This window comes from Bufo gargarizans, chromosome 4 (genome assembly GCF_014858855.1).
Source record: "Bufo gargarizans isolate SCDJY-AF-19 chromosome 4, ASM1485885v1, whole genome shotgun sequence".
Classification (NCBI taxonomy): Eukaryota; Metazoa; Chordata; class Amphibia; order Anura; family Bufonidae; genus Bufo; species Bufo gargarizans.
In genome coordinates, this window is record NC_058083.1 from 93,432,691 (window position 1) to 93,445,783 (window position 13,093).

General features: G+C 41.6%; 1 protein-coding gene across 4 annotated transcripts in view; it reads right to left on the reverse strand.

The window, feature by feature from the left end:
- The window catches only part of EPHB1 (EPH receptor B1), a 359,685-nt gene that overhangs the window by 42,253 nt on the left and 304,339 nt on the right, over positions 1-13,093 (reverse strand). For all 4 annotated transcript variants that reach the window (XM_044289421.1, XM_044289419.1, XM_044289422.1 and 1 more), the window contains exons 12-15: positions 9,673-9,888; positions 3,434-3,583; positions 1,529-1,722; positions 63-218 (exon numbers count right to left, since the gene is read on the reverse strand). In XM_044289421.1, the coding sequence (XP_044145356.1) occupies positions 63-218; positions 1,529-1,722; positions 3,434-3,583; positions 9,673-9,888 (716 nt within the window). The remainder of the gene's footprint in view (positions 1-62; positions 219-1,528; positions 1,723-3,433; positions 3,584-9,672; positions 9,889-13,093) is intronic.

The following is a 13,093-nucleotide window of genomic DNA, read 5'->3' on the forward strand; positions in this document are numbered from 1 at the left end:
GTGTCAATAACAATTCCAAAATATCATATATCATATTATCCTATTCTATGCATACTACTTACTCTAGGGTCATCTGGGCAACAAGCTGTAGAGAGGTGAATCCAGAGTTCAGGAAGTTATCTCTGTACTGTCCCATTTTGATAGCACTCAACCAGTCATCTACTGAGGTAAAGGCTGTGAAGTCTGGGATGGAGCGGTCAAGCAGTGGCTGGGAAGGCCTATAAAATAAGAATAAGCCATAACCATTACCGTAAAGCTACTTAAAACTTAGCTTAAAGCATACCTAAACTTTTCAACATATTTGCAGAATAAGCTTTCATGTAGAGACAGCAATATATCTGGCCATTATACGACTTGTATGATGCATTATTACGTAGTACTATGCCTTCAATGCTGAATGCCTAATTTTAAAATGGCTTTACACTTCCCAATTGCTAGGCAGATTATCAGGGATGAATGTTTGTATAAATACTCATTTCAGATAATCTGCCCAAGTACAGGAGTTGCCCATCGCTCGATGAAGGGGCAAAATGAGTGAAACAATTGTTCATGAGGAGTTGGACACCTCAATCATCAGTTACATGATCTCAAGCCCAGAAACAATAAATCTGTATGAGGATAAGCGATAGCAGTAGCCATCGCCCATCCCCACACAGTGAAGAAGATTGTCATATGTAATTAGAAGGAACACTTCCTTCCCAACATTCACCTGCTTCATCGGGCTGTGCAAATCGGCATTTAGGTGTCTCTGAACTGGTGGGGGGTACAAGTTGCCCCCAATAGGCTATTCAGGGACACCGCATATTCTGCTTCCTATCTCTCACTCACTCACTCAGAATCACTCAAAAACACTATATAGGACATAATGGGGAAGTACTGAGCAGTATAGATGTGAATAAAACACTTGGGTGAGAGTAACAATTACTAATAGTTATTGAATAGGCTGAATTATGTCTGTTTCCCTTCTGTCTGCTTGTTTCTTTCTGAACGTCCTCCTTCCCTCTCTCAAGATTTCTCATAAACCTCAGACAGAAAGTTTGTTTAGAAAAGTGGGAGGTAGGGGGAAAAACAGCTAATAACTCCAGAACAAGAATTTTTTTCTCTGATAAGATAAATTATAAAGTTTCTTAAGTTTGCCTGTACTATTGATTATGCAAAGCTGTGTGAAAGTGCAGTGACCGTTTTAAGCTATATAAATTAATAATGCAAGAAAAAATTCCTCAACCAAAGGCTAGGATGAGAATTGATGATTGGATTGTAGAGCTAAATTTATCTGGTTTACCCTGACAATGGTCATTTTAAATTAAAAGCCTTCAAATCAGAGAACAAGAGAGCAAGAGAGCATGATCAATGTAAAGCTGGAGCTCTAAAGTGTTGTTTGGCAGAACAAGTACCTAACCCTTTCCATCCATAATATTAGCAAAGCACTTGCATTAAGAGTGCAATTTCAGCCCTCATTATAAACAGAATGCTCATCTTCATCAAAAGCTACTGCCGTGTCAGAGATTGCTCCTGCAGCCAAACTCACACAGCAGGGATGGTGGCCACTGTCTTGAGGCTGGCGGGGTTCCGGATCATCTTGTCCAGAGTATTGACAATCTCCCCAAAGCGTGGCCGGCTGTTTCGATCCTTCTGCCAGCAGTCCAGCATGAGTTGGTGCAGGGCAGCTGGACAGTCCATGGGGGGAGGCAAGCGATAATCCTGCTCAATGGCGTTGATGACCTGTGCAGGAAGGAGAAGTAGTGAGGAAGCAGCTTTTACAATCCAAATGGTAATAACATTAAGATTAAAAAGATGAAAAAAGGCCATAAAACTGTAAAAGAACAGCAGAGCCAGAGAATCATATTACAGGGCATCATAATATGAGCTCTTGCTTACTTCACCTAGTTCGAGCAATACCAGACAGTCCTCATATAGAATTCACACATGGGATATTAGGATTTACTTAACAGTACCAACATGTATTATCAAATTAGCTGAAAATATTATTACTGCATTTACCTATGTGCATGAACTTAATGTACGTATGCATCGAAATACCTACTTCAGGTACATCAAATGCTTTAGAATTACATGTCCATGAATTCCTACAGATGCATCAGAGCTGCATTTGTCATGTATCCCTTAAAGGGTACATACTGTAATAGTGGAATGTTTGCAGTCATGCAGAATGATCAAGCTGGACCAGATGGTATAGCACTCGGCTTCTGACATGAATCCTCTACCATTACTATAGTAGTTCCCCCACTGAGAACTGCTAGAGTTCAATATATCCACACAGACTTGAATTAATTACTACCTGGAGCTCCCCTCCTGTGTGACTACAGTGGCTCCAGGAGAGAGGGCAGTGACACAGCCAAGGCTAGAGCAGGTTAATGACAGCTGTATACTGTTCAGAGCATTGTTCTGCTCTCTCCTTCATTATTTCTGCCGCACACTACATTACGGTAAGAGCAGAGCATCTCCACCAGCCTGAGATATCTTCAAAGCTTCTTCAAGTCCAATTACTTCCCAGCACACTGGCTGCACTTTCCAATTTTCTTGCTTTATGTGGATTCTTTTCTTCTTTTCCAGACTGATCCATCTGACACAGCAGTAGTTTCAGTGCTCGCCCGTCAGTCAACCCTCCCTCCTCGTTCTCAGGCTTTGATTTTTTTTGCAATATTTGAACATAGCACTGGACAGGAACAGCTCCTCTGCTCCATCTGAACTGTGTGATGATAGACTCTATGTAAACCACCGGCAGGCTCCTTTGAGTTACCCTTAGTATGCCTAATCCGCAGATATGTATGTATCTGTAAGATGAGGCCTAGTGGATGTGATCAGCTTACGTATGTACTGTAGATAGCCCTGGTTTATGGACTGTAATTGTGTCAGCACAGTAGGTCTTATGTATATGAGCAGAAGATACGAGGGTGAGCGCAACGCAATGAATCATACTTTCCTCCTCCATTTGCTCGTAACGGGCCAGCCAACCCCATGTTGATTAAAGATCTCGGCCTAAATCCCATGCGCGGTGACCTATGACTTCAGCATGCTGGTCGGTGTTATGATGTCAGATCTTCAAGCAAAATGGCGGCGGCCGGCCCGTCACGAGCAAATGGAGGCAGTAAGTATGATTTAATTAATTTTACACTGTTTTAATCTCAGATGCCGAGATCATGAACGTGGCATCTGAGGGGTACAATGATGGGGAGCGGCGCTATCACAGCTCCTTGTCATTGCACCCTCTACTCACAAAACAAATGCACTTCGTCACAAAGTACTTAGTCATGAACCAAATTATTTGGCAAAGCAGCCAAATACAATTTTCCAAAACTTCGCTCATCTCTAGACATTAGATTCACTGCCCGACTTCTCCAGATTATTAGTTTCTAATGCCTAAAGTGACTTCTTTCTTAAAGTTCAATTTAGATTATGCTAGAAATCTTACATCCTGGTTGGACATGTCCCAGTATGGCCTCTCTCCAAATGACATCACCTCCCACATGACAATACCATAGCTCCAAACGTCACTGGCTGACGTGAATTTGCGGTAGGCGATGGCTTCAGGTGCTGTCCATCTCACGGGGATCTTCCCACCCTAAAACAACAAAATAACACACTCAATTAAATCCATTGCTAGCTCAGTCATTCTTTTTATAGGCATAAAGGATGTGAGGATCTAATAAATAAATTACAGTAGCCCTGATCAATATTGACATCTGTAAAAGTTTTGTTAACTCCATCCAGCTTATGTTTCTGATAGACAACATGGGGTAAATATTCTTCAGCGAGTACCCATGTCCACTCAAGACATTAGGTTACATCAACAATATAAGCACAGAGAGAGAGAGGAGGCATTGGAGAATTCCCATGCAAAACAGCAAAAGCCCCTGGGTTGTCCTATTTTGCTGTTCATGAATGTGCTTATTTTACCATGTAAGGGATTTCCAAAGATAAGAACCACAATGTGCCCAAAAGGATTGCACCTTGATGTCACCAGGCCCTGAATTACAAATTAACTGGTGGGAATTATTGTTTCTCAAAAGCTGAAGATCCGTAGGTTGAAATGAGATCCACTGACCTAAACCAACCCAAACCCAATTCTTCTTTCCAACCTGTTCTACAGACACAGTTGTTCTGGAGTTCTTATACCTTCCCTATGAACATGGAAGCTCAGTAAGAACTTTATCAAGTATTATTAGTTTCTCATAGATTAGATAGTACTTTAGTACATGGAACTATAGGAGAACACAGACAAAGAACAAATTTAAAAGGTAAAATTAAAGGGATTCTTAGCGACTGGAAATCAATGGTCAGGGTGCTGAGCTTGGTGCAAGCAAAAGAAGAAAAAAAAAAAACACTCACCTGTCATGAGTGTTCTGGGTCCATCTCTGATCTCCCATCTCTGCCACTTCTTGTCCCTGCTGGGCCATGAGTTTGACGTGCTGTGTATATGCATGTCATTGATGTCAACCAGAAGTAGCAGAGATGGGAGATTGTTGCAGGATCATAAACGCTCGTGAGCTTGTGACAGGTAAGTCTTTTTTCTCTTTACTTTGGCACCCTGCCTGCCCGCTGACCATGTGTCCCATTCCCAGAGAACCCATTAATAAAATTGCGACTGTATCTACAATCTATAAGTGCTTTCTGACCTATCCAAACAGTTTAGATGGCCATAAACCTTAGAAACCCCCACATATACACAAGATGGTTGGCCAGTTACACGGAATATGACTTTTATCAAATAATTATCACCATCTTAAAAAGTCAAATTGTAATAACATCTAAATCCTGTTGTAAGCATTGTAACATTTCTACAAAAACATTTACAAGTCTCCTTGGTTAGTCCTTTTTAATACAGGAATGCTAAAGTGTACAAAGAAGAACACAGTGGATCACAATGAAGAATCGTACATTGGTTCAGCAAGAGGTGAGGTGGCAGCTCTCAGAAGCACTAAGCAACTTTATTAATACTGCTGCTTATTTCAAGGGCAAAGGAAACCTTGACTTGAGAAAAATGCATTTAATCTAGTGTGATAAAGACATCTCATTCAGGACCTCGCCATATCTACTCAGCAATGAATTCTCCTCGGCATCTGACTAACACAAACTGAAAACTGCTTTATTCAATCATCACTTCCACGAAATAAGCTATGCATTATGGATAGGATTTAGATGGGATTACAGGACGCCAAAAAGTAAGAAGAAGGGGAGAAAGAAAGAGGGAACCAGGGAATATATAACGCTGACCAGATGTGAGCTGAGCTCAGAGACAAATCAGTTTCATTTAAGCAGGCTATCGCCATTATGTTTGTAGAGCAGAAATCTGGTATTATACACTGTCAGATGAGGCTGGTATAGTTGTGCTTTTTTATTTAAAAACTCTTTATTCCTAAGACATCAGCCCTTTGGTTTTATTACTAGTTATGTAAGTAAAATGTCTCATGGAATCCCAATAACGGGAAGAGCAGAGAAATCATCAGTGCCAACAATCTAGCTATAGTAGACTCTAAACCAGTTATACATCAATGCGGCCAATGATCTAGCTACAGTAGACTGAACTATTTATGCATGTAAAACAAAAATATAACATTTTTAAATATAATACATTCAGGGTCACACTGGCTTATTACAGAATCTCCAATACAGGGACGTAGCAATAAAGGGTGCAAAGGTAACAGTTGCACCTGGGCACTGGTGACCAATGGGGACCAAAGGTCCCTAACCTATGTAAATAGACACCATTGTAGTCACATAAAGGTAGTTTTGGGGTCTGTTTCAGATTTTGCATTGGGGCCCAGAGAGTCAACTCCTGCCTCTGCTTCAGTGTGCCCACCCAGGCTCTGATACAATAATCAGCCCAAAGATCCAGTAGTAGACAAACCCTTAGAGTCAATCATTCACCATTAGGATGTGATTCAGAAAGAACCTATTAGACCTTACATATAGTTTGTACCCTGAGTCCAATTATAACAAAAAGTTTAAAATGCAATAAAAAGTGGGGATGCAGATATCCTGTGTAGATGGCGGTTGGTCCTCAAAATCATTTCCTGTGGTGGTCCCAAAGAATACTACAGCCCTGAGACTCTGATCCTTCAAAGATTATTTGCAGACTAGAGGATTTTTTTGGAGTAATTGCTTGAAAGGAGGGTGAAGATGTAAGGTGGTCAACGTTATTAGGTAAATGAGTATTCCTGCTCATCACTGGAAATATCTCTAATCATGTGGCAGCAATACATGGCAAAAAAACATTCAGAATGATTAATTCAGATCAACACCAGAAGAAATATGTTTTGAGTCCATGACCAAGAAATGACAAAGTGGTTTGAGTTAAGGCCAGTGGTGTACCTCCAATAAAGGCAGACCACGCAGCTGCTATTGGGGCCCCTGGGGGAAGGTGGCCCACAGTGGAGGATAGGCCCCGCCCACTAATTACACTGATTTAGCTACTACCTGTTAAAAGAGAATGTAAGAAGTTGAGCAGGACCTTTGGTGATGTCATCAATCATGTGACCATTGCAGGAAGCCAAGAAGTCTGAAGGACCTTCGGTGATGTCATCAATCATGTGACCAGTTCAGAGCCCTGGTGAAAGACCTATGGGATGTTTCTGTGAGGGGGCGAACCTTCTGTGTTGTGCCTGGAGGAGAGGTTAGTGGTGTCCTGGGATAGCCCATATAACGTGCTATAAAAGCTGGGAGTTGTAGTTCTGTCCTATTATATCCCTCTCTATGTAATTTCAACTTATGCCCTAGTACAGTCTGGTAATGCTGGGAGTTGTAGTTCTGTTCTATTATATCCCTCTCCATGTAATTTCAACTTATGCCCTAGTACAGTCTGGCAATGCTGGGAGTTTTAGTTCTCTCCTCTTATACCCCCCCCTCTCTGTAATGTATACTGATGCACCATAATAAGTCTGGCCATACTGGGGGTTATAGTTATTTCCTTTTAAAGCTCTCACCTAGTAAAACTGGATGATGCCCTATAATAATCTGGACATGCTGGGAATTGTAGTTCTCTCTTCTTAGGCTGGTTTCACATCACTGTTTAGTTTTCCGTTTTGCGTGCAGGACTTTTTTCCGTATAAAATAACGGATCTCAGACTCAAACAGATGCGGAATGTGCAGAACTGATTCTTGGAATGCAGGATCTGTTTTTTTTCTTTATGTTTCTGATATTCTGACGGTATCAGAAGTACGGAAAACTAAACAGTGATGTGAACCTGGCCTAATACTCTCTCTGTGTAATATCTATTTGTATCCAATAATAACAGCTTGGTCATGCTGGGAGTTGTAGTTCTCTCCGCTTTTACCTCTCCCTTTGTTGCCCCCTAATTTACAATAACAACAATCTGGTGATGATGAGACTTGTAGTTCCCTTGTCACTATTATAATGTTCTGCAGATTCTTAGGTGTGCATTAGGCTTTGTTCACATCTGCGCTGGTGACGTTCACTGTTATGCCGTCATAGGAGCACAACAACGAAAATCGCCATAGTTACGGATCTGGCGCTTCATGGACAACAACACCTGACGGATCCCGCTGACCATAATGAGATCTGATAGGTTCCCATCTGCCAGGCTATAAAATTGTGTCCGGCATTTATGACCTGATCTGCGAATGAGGCCCCAGCACAGATGTAATCAAAGCCTTATATGTTCTCTAGCATTATTATGATGTTCTGTAGCAGCTGAGGTGTGTATTATGGGGTTCTGCAGCAACTGAGATGTGTGTTATGATGCTCTACAGAAGCTGAGGTGTGTATTATGAGGTTCTGCAGCAGCTGAGGTGTGTATTTGGATGTTCTGCAGCAGCTTAGGTGTGTATTATGTGGTTCTGCAGCAGCTGAGGTGTGTTATGTGGTTCTGCAGCAGCTGAGGTGTGTGTTATGAGGTTCTGCAGCAGCTGAGGTGTGTGTTATGAGGTTCTGCAGCAACTGAGATGTGTGTTATGATGCTCTGCAGCAGCTGAGGTGTGTGTTATGAGGTTCTGCAGCAGCTGAGGTGTGTATTATGAGGTTCTGCAGTGGCTGAGGTGTATATTAGGAGGTTCTGCAGCAGCTGATGTGTGTATTAGTAGGTTCTGCAGCAGCTGAGGTGTGTATAAGGAGGTTCTGCAGCAGCTGAGGTGTGTATTAGTAGGTTATGCAGCAGCTGAGGTGTGTATTATGAGGTTCTGCAGCAGCTGAGGTGTGTATTAGGAGGTTCTGCAGCAGCTGAGGTGTGTATTAGGAGGTTCTGCAGCAGCTGAGGTGTGTATTAGGAGGTTCTGCAGCAGCTGAGTGGTGTATTAGGAGGTTATGCAGCAGCTGAGGTGTGTATTAGGAGGTTATGCAGCAGCTGAGGTGTGTATTATGAGGTTATGCAGCAGCTGAGGTGTGTATAAGGAGGTTATGCAGCAGCTGAGGTGTGTATTAGGAGGTTCTGCAGCAGTCAGAGAAACATCAGTTGTGACTGGATTAAAGCCAATTGTTTTCGGTGTCTGCACTTTGTAAAATGTCCCCATCCTGTTCCTCTGCCAGCATGCGTCTCACTGTGACCTTACTGACCAGTCTGGACCTGATCCAGCAGCGTCACCAGTCCAGACTCCAGTACAGCTCAGCAAAGATTTTCCCCAGGCCCTGACTGCGCTCTGCCAGCAACACAAACAGTAAGTCAGCATTGGTGAGGAGGTGAAGCAGGAGCAGGCACAGTCCATGGGGGAAGGATGGCACACTATATAAAGTAGCAGCAGCAGGCACAATCCATGGGGAAGGGTGACACACCATATAAGAAGTAGCAGCAGCGGGCACAATTCATCAAGTAAGACTAGGTAATCACTTGCGATCAGATTTTGGTATTCTGTTCCAGCATACCAGAAGAATACTAGAATCGCCAGATCCAGCATATGCCAAACACTGCTGGCACCTGCCGGATCCCATTCACAATAAATTTGAGATCCCACATGCAGCATTATTTTGCCCTTTTTCCCTTAGTTTTTGCCAGAATCTGAAACAGAGGCTTCTGCTGGAACCTCTGCAGCAGATGTGCACATACCCTAAGGGGTGCTATGGGTCATTCACAAGGGGACCCAATTCAGATTCTTGCCATGGGGCCCAGTGATTTCTATGTATGCCCCTGGTTAAGGCTTCTATACACATTAGATCATTGTCGGCCAAACCCACAGATTTAGGTAGAGCCCAATCTGACTATCTAATGTGTGAAGTTGGAGGAATGAAGGATCGGGCAAATAGATTTTCAATGCCGTTCCTTTTGTCGTGGCAGGAGATAACTTTTTCAGAATTAACCTAAAAAACATTTAGTGATCCTCATACTGTTAAACAGGTCAATCACTTTGGGCATACTCTCGTTGTTAGAATATAAAAGATATGCTGATTCAGGCTATCTTGCACCTGGAATTTCTAGTGATCAGCTGTAATCTATGGGGAAACTCAGCAAGAAGTATTCTATTCTATTACAGTGCCACCGCAGGAGAAATTGAGCATTACACATGGCTTGTGGAATTAAACACTACCTGCAAAACCACACAACCATTAACAGTGAATTTAAAAATCTGATTTTCGGCAGAGCTGTGCCATGTCCGCTATGTTTGTACTCTCCCTAATACAATTACCTTGCTTTGCTTTTTGAAAATGTTGTTAATGTGTTAATATTGCCACATATGTTCTCGAGAAAATGTAAGGTATCTTACCAAGGAGCTGGTATATGTCGGATCCGACGTGTCATCTTGAAGGTAGCGGGAAAGTCCAAAGTCTGACACCTTACAGACCAAGTTGCTGTTCACCAGGATATTCCTGGCTGCTAGGTCCCGGTGAACATAATTCATTTCAGAGAGGTACTTCATACCAGCTGCAATCCCTCTGAGCATTCCCACTAGCTGGATCACTGTAAACTGTCCATCATTTTGCTAAAGAAGATAAAAATTAAGAAAAATGTCCAGTTAGAAGTTAATAGAAAAAAATGAATGTACATTCCCTTATAAAATATACAAAAATCATCCCTACTAAAAGAGTCCTTAAGTCATCCTTCTCTATCAAGTTGGTTAAAATCTTTTTTGTTTTTTTGTAGTATCATGGAGATCAGCTAATGTAGACCATTACTGCTCCCAAATGGGCTGTTCTCAAAGTTTTTCTAGACCCTAGAAGAATTGTTTTAAAAACATTTCTGTGACTTCCATATTCTGCTGAATGGGGCCTGCAGAAATTTGAGGCTTTGGACGCATCACATCAAGGTCAAATTAAAATTTAGCAAATTCAAACTGGAAAATATGGGTGGCAACGAGAGATGAGCGAATTTCTTAAAATTAGTTTTGGCCCACATTGCCCAGGAAATTCGATAGGAGTACAAATGTATTCTACCCTAATCAAAAAGTGCTTTGGAGGACTGGGAAACTACCACTCCATCTCTATCACTCTAGAAAAATCCTATCAAATGAATCAGAATTGAATTGATTTGTTCATCTTTAGTGCCAGCCTCTGATGGCCATATTGTCCTCCAGCCTCCTCAAACCATTCCAAAGAAGACAAATCTCTTTTGATTTTTGGTAGAACAGTTCTTTGAAGTGCCAGTTCCTGTTAATTTTCAATAGAAGAAAATAAACCGTTTTTCGAGAATTGCGAAATGAAAATAATCCTGGAGATCGAAGTGTTCCGTGTTTACATAGATTTGTTCTACATCCCGCTCAGCTCTCAGAAACCTTATTCAGATACTGCCCTTTCTTTCTATACCGCAAAACACTAAGAACTTCATACTCAATGCAGCTCATAAATATAACAAAAAACACACAGAAGCGGCTTTATTCAAGCTCTGTGCGAAATATAATAAGCTGGCTGTATTCCTTTCAGTACATATGCTTCTGTCAAACATGCAAGGGTGCCAGCCAGTCACAATACATCTGTAATGCTGCAGCAACCAAGCTGACAATTCTCTTCATTACTGGATGTAAAACCTATTAGGTGTTATAACAGGGGTGGTGCCCGCCAACTATCAAAAGAGCAATTCAAGCCTATGTAACATATGCTTGTGGAACATTATCATTCAAAATATGTAAATGTATTAGACACATTAGGAGCATGCCTGGGTGGCACGCCGCACTGACACCAAACATGTTCCTCTGCTCTTTGCTTGTTTTGGTAGGAGAAAATGCAAAGCACATACGTTTGGCAGAGAAGAAAATAATAGAAAGTAAGCTCTCCATGTGTTTGTGTTGGTCTCCCCTGGGTACTTGTGGTACTCGGGGTAACTTCTGCACTCCAAAATATACTGGTAAGTTGGTTAGAATAGATTCCATGGAATTGGACATAGCCTGTGGACTTGCATATGCAAAATAAAGCATGGTGGTTCAGAGATGAGCTAACCTGAATTTTTTTTTTTAAATGTTGAGTTATTCAAGTGAAAGAGCGAGAGTGATAGAGAGAGACTTTGCCAGACTATCAAATCACTTTTGATTTGGGTTAAATTAATTCATACTCAAATCAAATTGGAAGGATATTTTTTTTTCCTTGCAGCACTCAAATCCAACTATGGGCAACCTCTCAGTGGATATTACCCAAACATAATAATTGTATAACATACTGGTAGAATAATTTGGAGTTTAGACAGTGAACCCCAACAGGGAAAGGAGGGATGTGGGTGATGACCATCTCTGTACAGTATTAGTGATGATAGATAGATAGATAGATAGATAGATAGATAGATAGATAGATAGATAGATAGATGATCTGGAACATCTTTCCTTAGAATTTTGCATTGTGCCATTCCATCATTATGGGCGTTACTATTCCGGTTATAAAGTCTGGGACTGTCAGTACTGATTGGGCAGAGTCCGAGTCTGCAGAGACACAACCCAGATGGTATTTTTGGGTCTATGTTATGACCACAATGAACATAGACTCCATCTTAACTATACAGCTTGTTGACTGGCGTTGAGTCCAGTAGAGTTCATCAGCTGGTCTGCAGTCCTAGTTGGGACCCTTGAAATATGGTTATATGATGGCCATCTGAAACAGACCTAACTACTCAGTGCTGTCCCCCTCTATACAGTACAGCTATATTAGAGAAAAGATTATGGGATATGTATTCAGTATGATGCCGTCAGCATGCTCTACATGACACCTGCACCAGCTCCCAGCTATTAATTCTCACTAATTGCCATTGACACAGGGATACTCATACCATATGTACTCGACATATAGAGGTAAGTGAAGAAAAATCTCTGCAGAAAATATGATGACTTAGACAGAAAAGACAAACATATGACTTATCCAGACCCCGATGTGCGGTGTTTGGGCTTGTATTGCAATGCTCATTCTCACACAGGAGGCCCCAGTGGGTTGGATCCTATAACCTACTTTCAGGAGTTACCAAGGTTCCAATTAATGTCCCTATTTTTATCCTGAGGCTGAAACTAGATTTTTTTAGGTCATCTGCAGCAAGCATTTGGCGGGTGCTTCATCTTTACAATCACACAGCACCGTCTCCTGACAACTTCATCAATATAGCAAAACCATGCCCAAGCGTACACCTATGTATTACATATAGTATAGCGTCAGTCTGGTATAACGTATACAACAGCAACCAATGTCTGAATGCATCACATTGCTACATTGTATCCGGTACAGTGAACCCTGTAAGTTAGGTTAAAGGGAGAGTGTTGCTTTTATTGCTTTAGAAACTGGAACATATTCATTTTTTATTATCTGTTTTTATTTCTGATTTTATTTTCCTTACAAGAGTATGGGGTCATCCACCATGTGCTGTATAATGAATAGCACGGCACCTGAACCTTAGAAATCTCATTGGGGGAGATTTTTAGGAGGAAACTTTGTAAAGTCAGCTTTTTAAGTCTGTTTCCGTAATTTGCTCCAAATTAACCAAATGTTGCTTGATAAATTCAGTGCATCTTTAAAGGGGTCTTCCGAGTTTTTTAACTCATGACCTATCCTCTGAATAGGTCATCAGAATATGATCAGTGGGGGTCCAACACCTGTAACCCCGCCGATCAGCTGTTTGAGAAGACACCGGCACTCACAGTAGTGCCAAGGCCTTCTTGTAGTTTTGCCAAGCCCATGTGACATCACGTTCATTAGTCTAGGATCAGTTCAGCCTCACTG